This window comes from Ctenopharyngodon idella, chromosome 20, assembly GCF_019924925.1.
Source record: "Ctenopharyngodon idella isolate HZGC_01 chromosome 20, HZGC01, whole genome shotgun sequence".
In the NCBI taxonomy this organism is placed as follows: domain Eukaryota; kingdom Metazoa; phylum Chordata; class Actinopteri; order Cypriniformes; family Xenocyprididae; genus Ctenopharyngodon; species Ctenopharyngodon idella.
This window is the reverse complement of record NC_067239.1, coordinates 9,722,509-9,737,239: the sequence shown is the minus strand read 5'-3', so window position 1 is coordinate 9,737,239 and position 14,731 is coordinate 9,722,509. Positions and strand designations below refer to the sequence as shown.

The following is a 14,731-nucleotide window of genomic DNA, read 5'->3' as shown; positions in this document are numbered from 1 at the left end:
GAAAATAATCTTAATGGTCCAAAAATAGGCTTTTTCCATTAAGAAAAAAAATATATTTCTTATGCCTTTTGATTGAGGTGAAATGTGACATTGACATGTTCTTATTCTCTTGGATATTACTAACTTCTAACTTCTTTTTCTGTCTTTCTTTCTACTTTTGGTCAGCAAACTCTTTAGCCTTTGAAATCGTAACCTTCTGATCATTCTAACCACCAGAAACTGGTCTTATCTGACCCAGGGCTCCAAAACAAAAAACAACAAAATACCTATAAATTTGCGACAGTAATTCAAAATGCAGTTGCGATTAGTATGTTCATTCAAAGTGTATGGTATTTTTGCACAAATTCATCCATCACCAAGTAGAAGGTATCCAAATTACACAATGTCAACGTGGGACTGGCTGCCTGACATGAGTCATGACCATGAACAAAACCTTGCCAGCATCTAAAACACAACATATGCTGGTGACCATGATACTCTATCGTCTGCCAGGTGAAACTGTAGTAATCGCACACCTCTCCTCAACAATCTGCACAATTTGAGGTATTCATATCCGTAGCAGTTTGGAGCCCTGTGCCATGTTTTTCTGTAATATTTTAATCTTTGTTGCGTCTGACTTCCTCCTGGCTTTCCCTTTTCTCTCTCTGTCCTTCATCCTTCCACCCAGTGTGCTCAAGACCAGTGCATTCAGAGCACCAAATTCGTTTTGCAGGCTGCCACCAACCCGCTGCTCCATAGTCAGCCCGTCATTCTGGGTGGAGGCCCTGCCCTCCAGGCCAAGACCTCTCTGGGCGGCCCATGCTCCACTCTGAGCCCCTCTCAGCCCTCGCTGCCCTCCTCTATCCCCGGCCTCAGCTGTGGAGGAGAGCTGATGGCCCTGCGAGACTCTGAGATCCACTGTCACCATCACCTACACCATCAACATTTCATCAGTCCAGAGGAGACGCCCTCCCCACCTGCAGCTCTGCCCTGCGCCACCCATCTGGGTCACCATGTTCACCCGGCACAGCTCTTCGACCCGGTCAGCCAGGACTCGCTTCATGAAGACTCAGTGCGGGGTTTGGTGAAGCTGAGTTCAGTGTGAGCTGTTTTAATGCCGTCCCGCTGAACTGGACCACAAGCCATACGGTACTTTAGACACAAACAACAGCTTCTCCTGGATGTTTCTGATACTTTAATGGAGGCAGCCGCCCCGAACAAATTCCTGAGTACCAAGTGAGGACCAAAGCTAGTCTTCCAGCTGTGTTTTTTTTTTTTTTTGTATTCTTTTTTTATGGAAGCTTATTTCCACCACAGAATAAAAATATAAAAAAGGTAATTGCAACTTTCTCACACAATTCTGATTTTGATTAATCTTTTCTCACAATTGCAAGTTTACATCTCACATTTCTGACTTTTTTTCTCAGAATTCTGCATGTGTATGGTCTGGTCAGGTGTCAGAACTTTTGTGGGAAAAAAAGCTGAATTGTGAGATGTAAAATAAGAATTCTGGGGAAAAAAGGCTGAACTGCGAGATGTAAACTCAGAATTTCGAGAAAAAAAAGGCTAAATTGTGAAATGTAAACTCAAAATTCCAAGAAAAAGGCTAGACTGCAAGATGTAAACTTAGAATTGCAAGAAAAAAGTCTGAATTGCGAGATGTAAACTCAGAAGTCCCAGGAAAAAAGGCTGAATTGCGAGATAAAATGCGCAATTCTGAGGGGAAAAAAAGTCATAAGAATGTCATGATTACCATATTTATATATTTATTCAGTGACAGAAATTAGCTTCCATGTTTTTTCTATAGAGCGCAACAGTGACCGCACCGTTTTTTCGTTCAAGTATTTTTCCCATTCATTTCTCTATAAAGATTTCAAAAAAGAAATCAAAGCCTTAAACCAAACCAACCAGCTCGGATATGAATAATTACGAACTTAGATTTGAAGAAAAAATATTAAAAATGGAAAGGTACAAAAGGGCATGAACTACTCCTCCCATGAAGCATTGTGAACGACATAAATAAGAAACTATGGAATAATATAAAACAACAGCTTTTAACTTCATTACAAAATATTCTGACTGTTTTGTAATTCACAATGCTGCATTGCAGTGACAGATCATTGCTGAGCCCTTTTGCAGTGATTTACGTTTCCATAGTAACAGTGACTCCTCTGGTTGGTTTCTTTCTATTCAAGATTACAGTGTAGGGGAATTTGGCTATTAAAAAAATCGTTTAAAAAGATGTTGAAATCACAGACTTATGGCTTCTCCAGCAGCATATACCATATCTTAACATTTGAAAGGCTCTTAAAAGGTTTATGTGCTATATTAGGGTTAGAATTCAATTCCTCTATGGAGAAAATAAATGGGAGTTTTACTTCTGGAAGCTGACTGTTGTGCTCTTGAGTGGGCTTCGCCTTTTTTTTTGAGCTGTCAGACAGCCCATAAGCGGGATCATTTCGTATGGACAGTGTTCCTGTGTGATCTGTTCATTTGTGGTCCTCAAGTATTCCCTGAGCTGGTGAGATGACAGAGAATCACTTCAGTGTTCGTCTGTTTGTACAGCCTGTGATTCAGACTCTCACAAACTCATCTGTCCCAAAGTCTGCCACGTTTGGTCATACAGTGATAGAGACAGACAACTTTAATGCGACGTCACTGCCTTTATCTCTCTCGGGGGTTCTGTCGACAATATTAGTGGTATTATCTATGATAATTATGCTTTGGTTATATATTTGGTTATATATTGCATCAAATTTAAACCAGGTGCCAACACATTATGGTCATGTGATTATGTGCCAAAATGCAGTTTACTGGTTTTCAGCTACAAAAGTGGAATATTGTGGATGTTAATAAATTCACAACTTTTTAAAAAAGCTCTTGTGATTCGTCTTTGTTTTCTTGTTCTTTGTGCTGTGCAATCTTTACTGATTGTTATAAAGTAAATGCACGAATAATTTTTATATTGTTAATAATATTTCAAGATGAACACTTGGACTGAAGCAACTAAGGTTTACTTGATTATCTGCACATCATTAAAAAAAGTGAAATGTTAAATGTGAGTATTAAATATGATGCATCAGGCTTTTGAGGAACATTTATTTGTACATCTCTGTCATAATTGCAAAGACTTTTATATTGAAAAGACTGAATTGTTGTAAACACTGAACAAGACGCAACTGACAAATGCTTTGACTAGCACTGTCAGTCACGGGAAAACCCCTTAACTGTTAAAAGGACAAGATAATACATTGGACATTTAAACAGATTTTTTATTATGAACATGGGACTGACCTGAAGGAAAATGCTAAATCTGAATGCAGGTAATAAACTCGCTCACTCGATCTTTTCTCACAACACTCTTTTACATAATAAGCTTCAATGAATAATATCAATCGAGAACATACAGTTTACGTTGCTAAGAGTGGTTGCTAAGGGTGTTGTGTAGTGATACACTGAACCGTTGAGTGAAGTGGTCATAGTCGTGTTTTATCGTGAATAAAACACAGCTATTGACCAATCAGAATCAAGGACAAGAACTAACTGTTTTATAAACTCTTTTATAAAACAGTTAGTTCCTGTACTTGATTCTGTATTATCTTGTTCTTTTAACAGTTAAGGGGCTTTCCCGTAACTGGCACTAGTCAAAGCATCGGTTGCGTCTTGTTCCGTGTTCACAACAATTCAGTCTTTTCAATGTAAAAGTCTTCGCTAGTGACTGACACACTCATTAAGACAGTCTTTGCTGCCATCTAATGGCGTAATAATGTAACTTCTGTTGCTGTTCACGGTCAGGGTCTATTTTTACCAGCGGAAGGAAGGCTTTTAGTAAGAGTTTACTTCATGAAAGTTGCATTGTTACATATTTTTGGCTTTAATATTTGTATTGTGTGGTAACTGTTTTATATAAGCAATAAGGTACTCGAGGCTAGTGCTGTATCGTGAATAAGTCACGTCTGAAGGGTTTGCGTAGTGCCTAACAATGCCCTTCAGCCGTGACTTGTTCACGATACAGCACAGCCTCTTGTATCTTATTGCTTACATAAAGAGCTCATTGATTTACATTACAAGCTGTCAAAATTTTGTCTGATATACTTTTTGGCCAAATAAATATCAGCAAATGCACCAAATTGTATATTTTTGCTCAGTTTGGGCCTTTGAGGTGTTTTTATCCTCCTTGAGCGTGAGCTCCATATTCTTACTATAACATACTATATGAGCAATAAAAATCTGATGAACAAAAAAACACATGCTATATATATATATATATATATAGTCTAATATGCATAATACAATTAACCTGCTTTATTGTTTGACATATTTAGCTATATTATGTATATGGTTTATTTTGTTTATTTCCTGGAAAGGCCTTATATGGGCAATGGTGTAACTGTTATATAAAATATTTGTATGATGTGTTATAGTATTCACCTAGTAGCACTGCATTGTTATATGTGTGTGCAAGTGCAGAAGCGGCTCTACAGAATTAAATTTGAAGTCAAAAGAGATAAGGATTAGAGTGCACAAAACAGGCCTTTTTAAAGGGTGCATTCCCAATATGGATAACCTCATTTGGGGAGATCGCCAATTTATCTTTAAATATCCGTGACGATGACAGTGACATCAGATGCTGCTTCGTGACCACCTGAAGAGTTTCTCCGGCACCAGAACCATCACTGATGTAACCTTGATTGGAAGGCTTTTTGATATTTTTACTTTAACTTATTTAGAGTATTTGTAGAATATTTCTACTGCTAGAAAAACTAATAAATTGACCTCTATCGAAATCTGCCTCCCAGGGCATTGATTTATGATGTTTAGCAAGAAGACCATGGAGAAGTCTTCTGCTCGATTGTATTTTAAAATATTTATTATTTAGATTCAACTTACCTAACCTGAGAATAATAAGAATAAGGTAAAGGTGTCAAGTTGAGCACCATAAAACTTATTTCATGTAAGGCTTTACAGGGTTAATGCTTTCTGCTGAGATTCCCAAAAAAAAAAAAAAAAAAAAAAATCACAAAATACAACAGTAACTACTAGACATTGTAAAATGTATATATTATATTTTTATTATATTATTTTTTATAATATTGCTTATTTCTAATACATTGTTTAATAGATCTCAAAGGAAAAAAAAAAAAAAAGTATTTTATAACATATCACAAATTACTACACATTTCTTAAATCTAGTAGTAGCAAAAAACAATTCTAGGCAGTTGGAAAATTGCATAGATCTGCAAAAACTATAAACCAAAAAAAAAAAAAAAAAAAAAAACCATTTACTTATCTTTATTAGTTCCTGGAACGTAATGGCAAATGTGATTATTGATTTGATATTCCCATAAAGCTATTATGCCAAGTCAGATGCATTAGTGCAGGATTCATTAGCTAATCATCTGCTTGTCTGATGTAAAATTACACCTTCTGCAGAAAGGAAAATTAAATGTTTTGAGAACCTCAACTTCATTTATTATACTCATTATTGAAAAGGTTTATGGTTAGATCAGGATTTCTGCCCTAACAGTGTAAAATTTAAAGCTGCAATCTGTAATTGCAAATGCCTGGAATTAACTTGGAATGATTCTGAAACAAATGGCTGGACAGACAGTACAATTACTGTCGCATAACCCTTCCTGCCAGATGGCATTTTTTTCCCCCATCCATCTGTTATTTCCAGGGTCTACAACCTTTTTTGACCCATTGCAACCATGTTTAATTTTAATATTGAACTCAAGAAGTCATGGAGCCAACTTCACCTCATCCAGGTTCAAGTTCAGATCATCTGCAGATCTCCTCACCTAATAATCAGCAAATGGGGTTTATCTCAGTCATCAGGAGTTCATTTCTGCCTGCCTTTGAAGAGGAACTTGTCATTCAGATCACACTTTATCAAAATTCAGGACATATTGGGGAAAAAAAAACAAAAAAAAAAAAACAAGGTATGGTTTAAATTAGGACAAATTAATCATTCTACAATGATTGAGGTGATTTTGTAGGGGAGTGAATCTGCATAGAAAAAAAAAAAAACAAATTACAATCATAGATACAATAGAAGAAACATACAAATGAAATAATCAGTGCTTTTGTTTTTCAGGTAAGTCTAAGTGATGATACACAGGGCAACTTTTTGAGCAATGTTGCTGGGCAATGTTGCCGAAAGATGTTGCTTGGCCACTTTCCCCATTGAGAATGGGCAACAAATTTCTATCTGGATATTTAGGGAGAAATTTGTTGCCCATTCCTAATGGGAAAGTTCCCACAACAACATTGCTTGGCAAAATTGCAAGGCAACATTGCTCAAAAAGTTGCCCTGTGTATCATCACCTTAACAGTATTCAGGTAATTCTTCACTGTATAAATTAAATAGAATTAATTTAGTTAAATCTACAAAAGTGATTTTCTCTTTGTATTTTGTTGTTTGATTAAGATTAAAGACACAGGCAACAGCAGGAATATTAGGCTGCTATCACTTTAAGACCAAATCCACGGATTGTTTATGTTCACGTAAGCCATAAGCAACTGTGTTAACGAGGATACTCACAGAGACGGGCATTTTGACATAAGTTTGCGTGTATGTGTTCGTTCAAACACAAATAGACGCACAAGATAATGGAATTCAGTGTTTGCGTGCGGTCTGTACTGCTCTGTGTGTGCGCACAGAAAACAGCGCACAAGTTCTCTTTCGTGTTTTGTTGCGCTCAAATGGTTTAAAATCGCTTGAATGTTTAAATGGACAGGACCTCAAATGTCAAATGATAAACTTTCGCTCTAAGATGGTTAAACTTTGCAATTAATCAGCGTTTTGAGCCGTATGGTGCCTGATCTGAACGGATCAACTATGATCCCTGTGATGATCGCGGATGCGCACATTACATAATCAATGCTAAAATGATATATATCATGCAGCCCTAGTTTAAATGTGCTAATAGTTAGATAAAGTGGTTGAGGAGTAGAATTTCCAGACAGACCGAACCAGCCAGTGATAGCGACATAAAAATGTATACAGACCAAACTCCAGGTCTAGCATACTAGTCCAAATTCTTATTATGACTTGAACAATTAAGTTAAAAAAATTGAGATTAGCATAGCCACAGGGGTCACAGGTTGATTAAATATACTTGGTTGGAGAAAACATGGGAATGGTCTTCAGACTGGAGCTGCTCACCACATCTTGACATCCTTAAGCTCTAGATCTCCCACAATCTCCAGCACATCCACACAACTCAGATCCTGAACACGGTGCTTGTAACTCAGCTGGTGGAACCCGTTAACTGCCACTTTAAACTCCTGAGCTTCACACAGGATGATCATCTGCCATGGAAGAACATGGGGTAGAAGTCAGGGTTCAAAGAGCAGATACTACTCAAAAATACAGAGCTACAGTGGATAAGATGCACATGCAGGAACTGATGAAATATCTAACTAATCATGGCCTCCATCCTGCATGTTCACAGAAACCAAGTCATCACTCTTTAAAGTCAAAATGAAACGGTTTTGTAAGCCTGTAATGTGGCACATTTCAAAGTGAAACAAAAGGGTCCATTTTTGTGAAGCATCCAATGAGGTGTTCCATGTTTTCTCATTGTAAGCACTAGCACGATGTTCATTAATAAATCTAATGTACAATTATTCTAGCACTAGCATTCTAACAAATGTTTGTGTACCCCCATTTAAAATAGTGATTCAAGGTCTTTTCACATAATGTACTGAATTGATATATCATTCTAATTAAAATTTGAATTAAAATAATTAACTGATTGCTCAAGTTTTGATTAACTAATTTTAATTACAAAAATTTGTAACAGTTCCTTAAAATTGTTACACCCACAAAATAACATTTGGACATTTTTATAGCATGACAGGAAGTACATATAACAATGCTGTAACATGCATTACTGTTGAGTTAACCAATTAACATTAAATTACTGATTATATTAGTCTAAAACAATGCCTAATTTAGCTATTTGTGCTATTTGGCAATTAATTTAATAGGCAAAGAAAGTTATTAAATTTTGAACAAAGGTTACAAAGACAATCATTTGGTTTCTCTGGAATAATGTAAATTTAATTTACCAGTAATGTGCATTAAGAAACAACATACAATTTATTTAGATTTGATGACTTTAAATATCAGGAAATACTTTAATTTCAGGTGTGTTCACACTTGGCAGGTTTGGAACTCTGGTTGTTAGTGTAGTTCATTTGAATAAGTGTGAACACTGTCCGCTTGTTTGGTGCGCACCAGGGATCGGATGGCAGAGACCCCTGAAAAGGTGTGTCTTGGTCTGCTTCCAAATGATTTCTGGTGCTGTTTGACTGAAATATGAATGCAATATGGACCAAAGACATCTAAACGAACCAAAAACCGGAAGTGATGTCACGAGATGCCACCCTAAAAAGGACAGAATGCTCAAGTATACCTGTTTTTTCCCGTCTCAGAGCTACATTTCAATACAGGCATCAGAACTGTGTGTTCTTGCAGCTGATCTTCTTTTGTGTGTATACCCGAGGAATTTGTCTCCTTTACACATTTTATAGGCTCTTTACGAGTTCTCAGCTGGTAAAAATACCACTGTATGTTCGCACATACAACGAGTGCATTTAGACCAACACGAAGCATTGTTTTGGATGTTCAGTAAGTTCCGTCGCAAAATATACATCATAAAAGCCATTTTTTGTTTTGTTTTGTATCTTTAGGTTTACTGTTAAAAATGACAGTGTGAACGCCAAGTGAACCAGGACTAAATGTTTCATTTTCTTTTTTGGTCCAGACCAAAAGAACCAATGGGACCGAACTACCGAAGTGTGATCACACCATTAGTGACAAGAAATGACTGATACCTCAAAGTATTGACCAGGTGAGAAGGGAAAGCTGGGGAGGGAGCGCTCCTCGAACCCCCAACAACCCGACAGGAAAGAGTTTCGAACAAAGGATCCAGTTTTGAAACGAGAGTTTAGGTGAAAAGCGATGTCCTCTGAGTTACTGATGCGCAAGTTTACTGTGAAGCTATAGGGATAAAGGAAGATATAGAAGACATCAATACATAATTTAATGAGAAATTGGTTAAAAATGCCAAAAAGCATTTATTATATATTATATATCTATAATATTTCAGTGGCATTCCTGCTGGTTGTTTTCATCTCATACCTCTGAGGGAAATCAGTGATCTGCCCCTTCACCATAATGGAATCTCCTGCACTCAATCCTTTCGCAAGTTTGCTCTTGAATGGAAGACTCTGGAGTGAAAAAGGAACACATCTGACAATGGTTTCAAATTCAGCAGGACAAAGACAGCACAATTTACCCAAAACAACCAGTGTCATTGGATTTTAGTGTCCAGTCACCACAATAATAATTCACAGCTATTTTTACCAGGGTGTTGCTATGGAGTCACTAAAGGCTGGAATACACTACACGACTTTTAAAATCGAAACAGATTTTTAAACACTAGGCATCACCACACACTTGCTGAGAAATCTGAGCATCATGCACTAAATAACTGAGGATCACACTACCAGGTTTTTCAAGTCGTTCCAACAACAACAAACTCACGCAGGACATAGCCTCGTTGCTAGGAGAAGCATGACAAAGAAAAAAAATCTGCTCAAAATATCAAATATGTTGATAGTATCATACGCTGCGTGATTTTCTGTGAAATCTGTCAACTACAACTGCCCAAAATCTGCAGACTAGCTCTGACTTTCTACAACTAGCAACGACTCGTCCAGACTGCAAACGGGGCAAAAATCTGTGTAAAGTTCATGTAGTGTACTCCACCCTTAAGGCAGTGGTCTTCAACCCTGCTCCTGGCCCTGCTTCAACCCACTGACCTGCAGAGATCAGCACCAACCCTAATCAAACACACCTGAACCAGCTAATCAAGCTCTTTAGGACAGAGATGGGCTGCATCCAAAATCGTATACGTAATCGTATATATTTGTCTAGGATCACTTGAAAATCACATACAGGTGTGCAGAAGCAGGTTGTATATAAAGTTTACTGGAAAGTGGGTCTCCAGGAACAGGGTTGAAGATCTCTGCTTTAAGGTGTTCCAAGTGCATTGCAATACTGTATGGTTGCTAAGGTGATGCTAAGCCATCTGTTAGGGTGTTATAGGTGGTTCCCAGGGCATTGTTAGCTGGTTGTTAGAGTTTTCTGATGGTTGGTTATTGGCAGGGTTAGGATACCAAAGCCACGCTGTAGAAACCGAAACCAAGCCATTGGCAAAATGTTGTCCCCTTCATCATGCTTGTTTAGACACTATATACACCATTTCTTGAGGTTGTACTCTACCTACAAGTTCCTAATCAGTGAAGGCCTGATTTTAGGGTCAAAGTGACCAAATAATGCCAATGTCCTGGTTTCTGTCCAGACTGTGAGGCACCCACCTCAATTTGATTTCAATCATACTGAAATCAAGTTATCCAGTTTGATCTGTAGTCAAAAGTAATGCTGGGACATAAAAACTGCCATCGCATGTGAAAACAATTTCAGGTTTGCCCTTTATGAAATTATTCAGCCTGACATGTACTCACCGTGTCACCTGACTCCGACATGACTGACTATTGGATGAAAAAGGAGGGGAATGTTATAATTAAACAGCTTCAGCTAAACTATCTATTTTATTGCAAAACAAAGACACGCATCACTTCACTAACACACATATTGTGCACACGCACTACCGTACAAAAGTTTGGGGTCATTAATATGTATTTGTTTTGAAAGAAATTAATACTTTTATTCAGCAAGTACACGATAAACTAATCAAAATGTTACCATTTTTACTTCAAATAAATGCTGCTGTTTTGAACTGTCTATTAATCAAGGAATCCTGTGGAAAAAAAGTATTTTTGTTTCCTCAAAATTGTTAAGCAGTAAATCTGTTTTCAACATTGATAATAATAAGAAATGTTTCTTGAGCATCAAATCAGCATATCTGAATGATTTCTGAAGGATCATGTGACACTGAAGACTGGAGTAATGATGCTGAAAATTGAGCATTGCATCACAGGAATAAATGACATTTTATAATTTGTAAAAATAGAAAACAGTTGTTTTATATTGTAATAATATTTCACAATATTAGTGATTTTACTGTATTTTGCAGCCTTGGTGAGTGTAAGAGACTCCTTTTAAAGCATTACAAAAATCTTACTAACCCCGAACTCTTGAACAGTAGTGTGCATATATATATATATATATATATATATATATAGATGGATATAAATATTTATATATATTTAAAAAAAAAAAGCACAATTGCTAAAAACAACATCAGTGTAATCACTTACATAAGGCTGTGATCTTTTGCTCACAACTGCGTTTTGAGGTGTGATGGGGTTCTGAAAAAAAAGAAGAAAAAAAAACATCAGGTTCACATCCCAAAATGTAGTACCAATCACATAATATCAAACAGTAAAAGTACTGATCAAATAAACAAGTGTGTGCATCATGTACTATGTACCCCTGTCCTACAATCTACAATTTATCTAATACTATTCTCTACATCTCTACATCGGTCTCTACATTCTCTACTACTCTATATCTGTCAGTCCCACTATCTGTCAGTTTTCAGGCTACTTTAATGCAAATGCAAAAATGTTCTTAAAATGTTTGGAACATTTAAAATTTTAATTAAAATTTAAAAAAGCAAGTTACCTTACTTGCTGAACTGGGAATAAACCCAATGGCCTGAATTTGAACCTTCCCTGATATGGCCAGTGTGTCCACCTTCTTGAGCTCTAACCTGTGCCTGTACTCCAGCAGATGAGAGCCGTTTACTGCCACCTGGAGGCAATAAAACAAAGTATATCCTTATTTCAAAAACAACAAGTAATTTGTAAAATCACAAAACATTTTCCTCTTCTTATGTAGGACAAACAAACTCATGCTTGGCAGTGCCATCAACTGAAAGTATGTGAATTACAAACACAACAGGAAATGACTTGCTGACATCACAGCTCTTATTGGCTAAGAACAACTTATCTAAAATCTAAAAAGTCCATTAACTCTAATATCATATGTAATGTGTGAGAATAAAGTACAATCTCTACAGAATTATATAGAGCCCCTAAAAGGACAGTGATGGACATAATATGAGATGGGAGTAAAAATTTAATTTCAATGCTTTTGTGTTTGGTCGTGAAAATGTTGCATTCCCCCAAGACAGTTAGCATTCACAAATATTTTGCGTTCTCTTAAAAACTTTCCTAAAGAAACTTTTCTCTTTTTTCGCAAAACTTTTGCATTTTCTCGAGAAACTCCCGCAAAAGTATTATGTTCATCGAGAAACTGTTCTCTTGCAAAATATATGAAAGTTATATGAAGTTATTATATATAGTTTTTCCTTCCATCTCATTATTTCTATCACCAGTTATGGCTAACCCTAATGAAAAGTTTTGCAAGTGAAGACAAATTTCCTTGAAAAAAGTTTTGCAAAGTATCTATTTTTTCTTTCCATCTTATTTTTTCCCCATTACGACATCCTTTTAGAATTATATGAATTATTATTTATCATGTCTTTATTTGACTGAAAGGAGACAAGACAGATCTTAAGAGTTAAACTCCATTGACCTCCTTAAACTGAAATATTAGATACACTGCATTAGGTACAAAAGCAGCAGTATGCATCTATTTCATCTGTAACAAATAACATGCAGTATCTGTTTTTGCTAAGCTTACATCTCTGTACCACTATGAACATTTTTTAATTCTCCCCTAACACCTACTCTTGTCTACATTCAAGGTGTTTGTCATCTCAAACAAACAATTCTAATATTTTAGAGCCACAGAGCCACCGTTTATACACTTTGGGGGACAGCTAACCTGCTGCATATTAAGGAGAAAATATTTTAAAGTAAGTGATTTCTGAGAAACACTGTTGATATCTGAAATCAACCCACACAAACACACCCCACCCTTCATTGCTCCACCCCCAAAATGCAATGCAAGAGTGGACATCTCTTTATCATAGTTAAAGCGAAGATGACAAACAAACAAGAAGGAAAAACATACAATACACAAGAGTATATACAAGCAAGAGTTAGTTGTTAGTCACCAGCAGCACACCAGCTCCAGACAAACAATGACACTCAAAACTGTCCTGTTACTATAGCTAATATTACAACAACAGCATATCTCGGTTCTGTGAAACACAGCAAAGCCAATGTTACTCACGTAAGGAGCAGAAACAACGCAACCTTGGCGTCCATTTTCAGGCCTTCCTGCTTAGGTCTCTCCTGTGCTGGAAAGCTTTTCTAATATTAACGTGGGTCCTAAAGCTCTTGCCTTATCTTAACCCTTCTTTTTCCAGTGATATTCTTCTGACTTTTCTCTTTTGTAATGTCTCTCAGCCATCTCTCTTTTTACAGTCTTTCTTCAAATCTGCCTCTTGCTCACTCTCTCTCTCCTCCCCTATCAGGAGTGGATATGCCCCTGACTGCTGATTGGCTACAAATGTGTTGTGCTGCTCGGTCCACTCCACTTTCAACAGCGTTTATCAGAAGAAATCAATTACTGCACCTTTAATTTCCACAAATGACACAATTCACCAATAACTTTATAAAGTCACTAATGTTGTATCATTTCAAACAAGAGAATGAGATTAAAGTTGACATTGTATGGCTCCAGAGATATTTCCAGAGATAAGTAATAAAACTCAAGTTTATAACCTTGAACAAATCTTTCTGTACGAGTATGATGATCTCAAAGGCAGCGCCGTGCCTGAAGGGCATCAGGTAGTGGATCTCCTCTTTTCCCCAGCGCTCCTTCTGCAGCGTGTTACAGACGATGTAGGGAGAGCGCTTGAAGCGAGGATTAAAATGAAAAGCCACATCTGCCCGTGGCTTCATGCTGCTCCCGCAGGTCAGGTCAACCTGAAATCTGCAAGACAATTTACTGCTTCTCACTGTTTGGACCATGCTGTCATCATTTATTTTTACTACTTTTTTAATTAATAGATTTTATTGTTTTACTCCTGTTCTTAACATATGACAATTATTGACGATCTAAACAACAATTTCAGTCATTTATGTGTAAAAATTATTTCTACATTTTTTCATTTCACAAACTGTTCCTCATTTGTGCCATCATTTTCAACATTTTTACCACTACTAAAGTTTTTTGAACGTTACTGTACTTGGTTACCACAGTGTAAATAATAAATTATAACTACCCCCTTCACCTCAAATGTTACAGGACTACATCAAGTACTTTCTGTTTAGTGACTGCAGTGACATTTAAGATGGAAAGAAAGGATCGATTTAATATGAAGCCAAATCGAGGCTTTTAAGTTCTCACCTGTCGGAATCACTAGGTACACTGCCCTGAATGAGCACCATCTCTCCAGGTTGAAGTCCGCCCAGGATGGTACCAGCATAAGGAATCGTCTACAGGCAGAAATTGGAACCATAAGACACACTGACTCAGTTTTCCCTACCTAATAAGTCTACAAGATACAATTAACCATTTACGCTTTCAAAAACAGATAAACAGTTAAAGTCTAAATTAACTTGTCAGTCTACGTAGTCGAACCATAAGCAAAAAGTATACGTAGAGTAAAGCTTACTGGATTCATTACTGTTTGTTTCGCACTTGCGACAGACATATTGGCGATGCTGTTCAGAAAGTCTCTTTATATGCTGTTTTACGAGTTAATCACCAGCTGAGAAAGAAAATATAAACGCATTCTGCACTTTCACTTCCGTATGTGTGAATGACGCGTTCAGTGACCAATCAAAGCGCAATATG

The 14,731-nt window shown here is 36.9% G+C and overlaps 2 protein-coding genes across 6 annotated transcripts in view; one reads left to right on the top strand and one right to left on the bottom strand.

The window, feature by feature from the left end:
- zdhhc14 (zinc finger DHHC-type palmitoyltransferase 14) overlaps window positions 1-2,855 on the top strand; it is a 29,931-nt gene extending 27,076 nt beyond the window's left edge. For 2 of the 3 annotated variants that reach the window (XM_051876021.1, XM_051876020.1), the window contains one exon: window positions 668-2,855. In XM_051876021.1, coding sequence (XP_051731981.1) covers window positions 668-1,084 — 417 coding nt within the window. In that variant the 3' untranslated portion in view covers window positions 1,085-2,855. The remainder of the gene's footprint in view (window positions 1-667) is intronic. The other variant, XM_051876022.1, reaches the window with a different exon arrangement.
- Window positions 2,856-5,025: 2,170 nt separating this feature from the next.
- lgals8a (galectin 8a) lies at window positions 5,026-14,714 on the bottom strand. Of its 3 annotated transcripts, none has more exons than XM_051876035.1 (10): window positions 14,550-14,714; window positions 14,282-14,370; window positions 13,654-13,864; window positions 11,642-11,770; window positions 11,275-11,325; window positions 10,519-10,545; window positions 9,131-9,219; window positions 8,824-8,989; window positions 7,148-7,293; window positions 5,026-5,988 (listed from the first exon to the last, which is right to left on the bottom strand). In XM_051876035.1, coding segments are annotated over exons 1-10 (948 nt in total). In that variant the 5' UTR covers window positions 14,589-14,714; the 3' UTR covers window positions 5,026-5,987. The 3 variants fall into 3 exon arrangements, with proteins under 3 accessions (XP_051731995.1, XP_051731994.1, XP_051731996.1); XM_051876034.1 differs by having other exon boundaries at window positions 5,026-5,866; XM_051876036.1 differs by lacking the exon at window positions 10,519-10,545 and having other exon boundaries at window positions 5,026-5,866.
- Between the last annotated feature and the right edge of the window lie 17 nt (window positions 14,715-14,731).

Excerpts from the sequence above, each read along its gene's own strand:
- lgals8a (XM_051876034.1), bottom strand. The coding sequence starts at position 14,588 with ATGTCTGTCGCAAGTGCGAAACAAACAGTAATGAATCCA. Across the intron at positions 9,220-10,518 it reads TGTCGGAGTCAGGTGACACG|AGTCTTCCATTCAAGAGCAA; the intron begins GTGAGTACATGT and ends TTTTCACTCCAG. Across the intron at positions 7,294-8,823 it reads CACCTGGTCAATACTTTGAG|ATGATCATCCTGTGTGAAGC; the intron begins GTATCAGTCATT and ends CTTCCATGGCAG.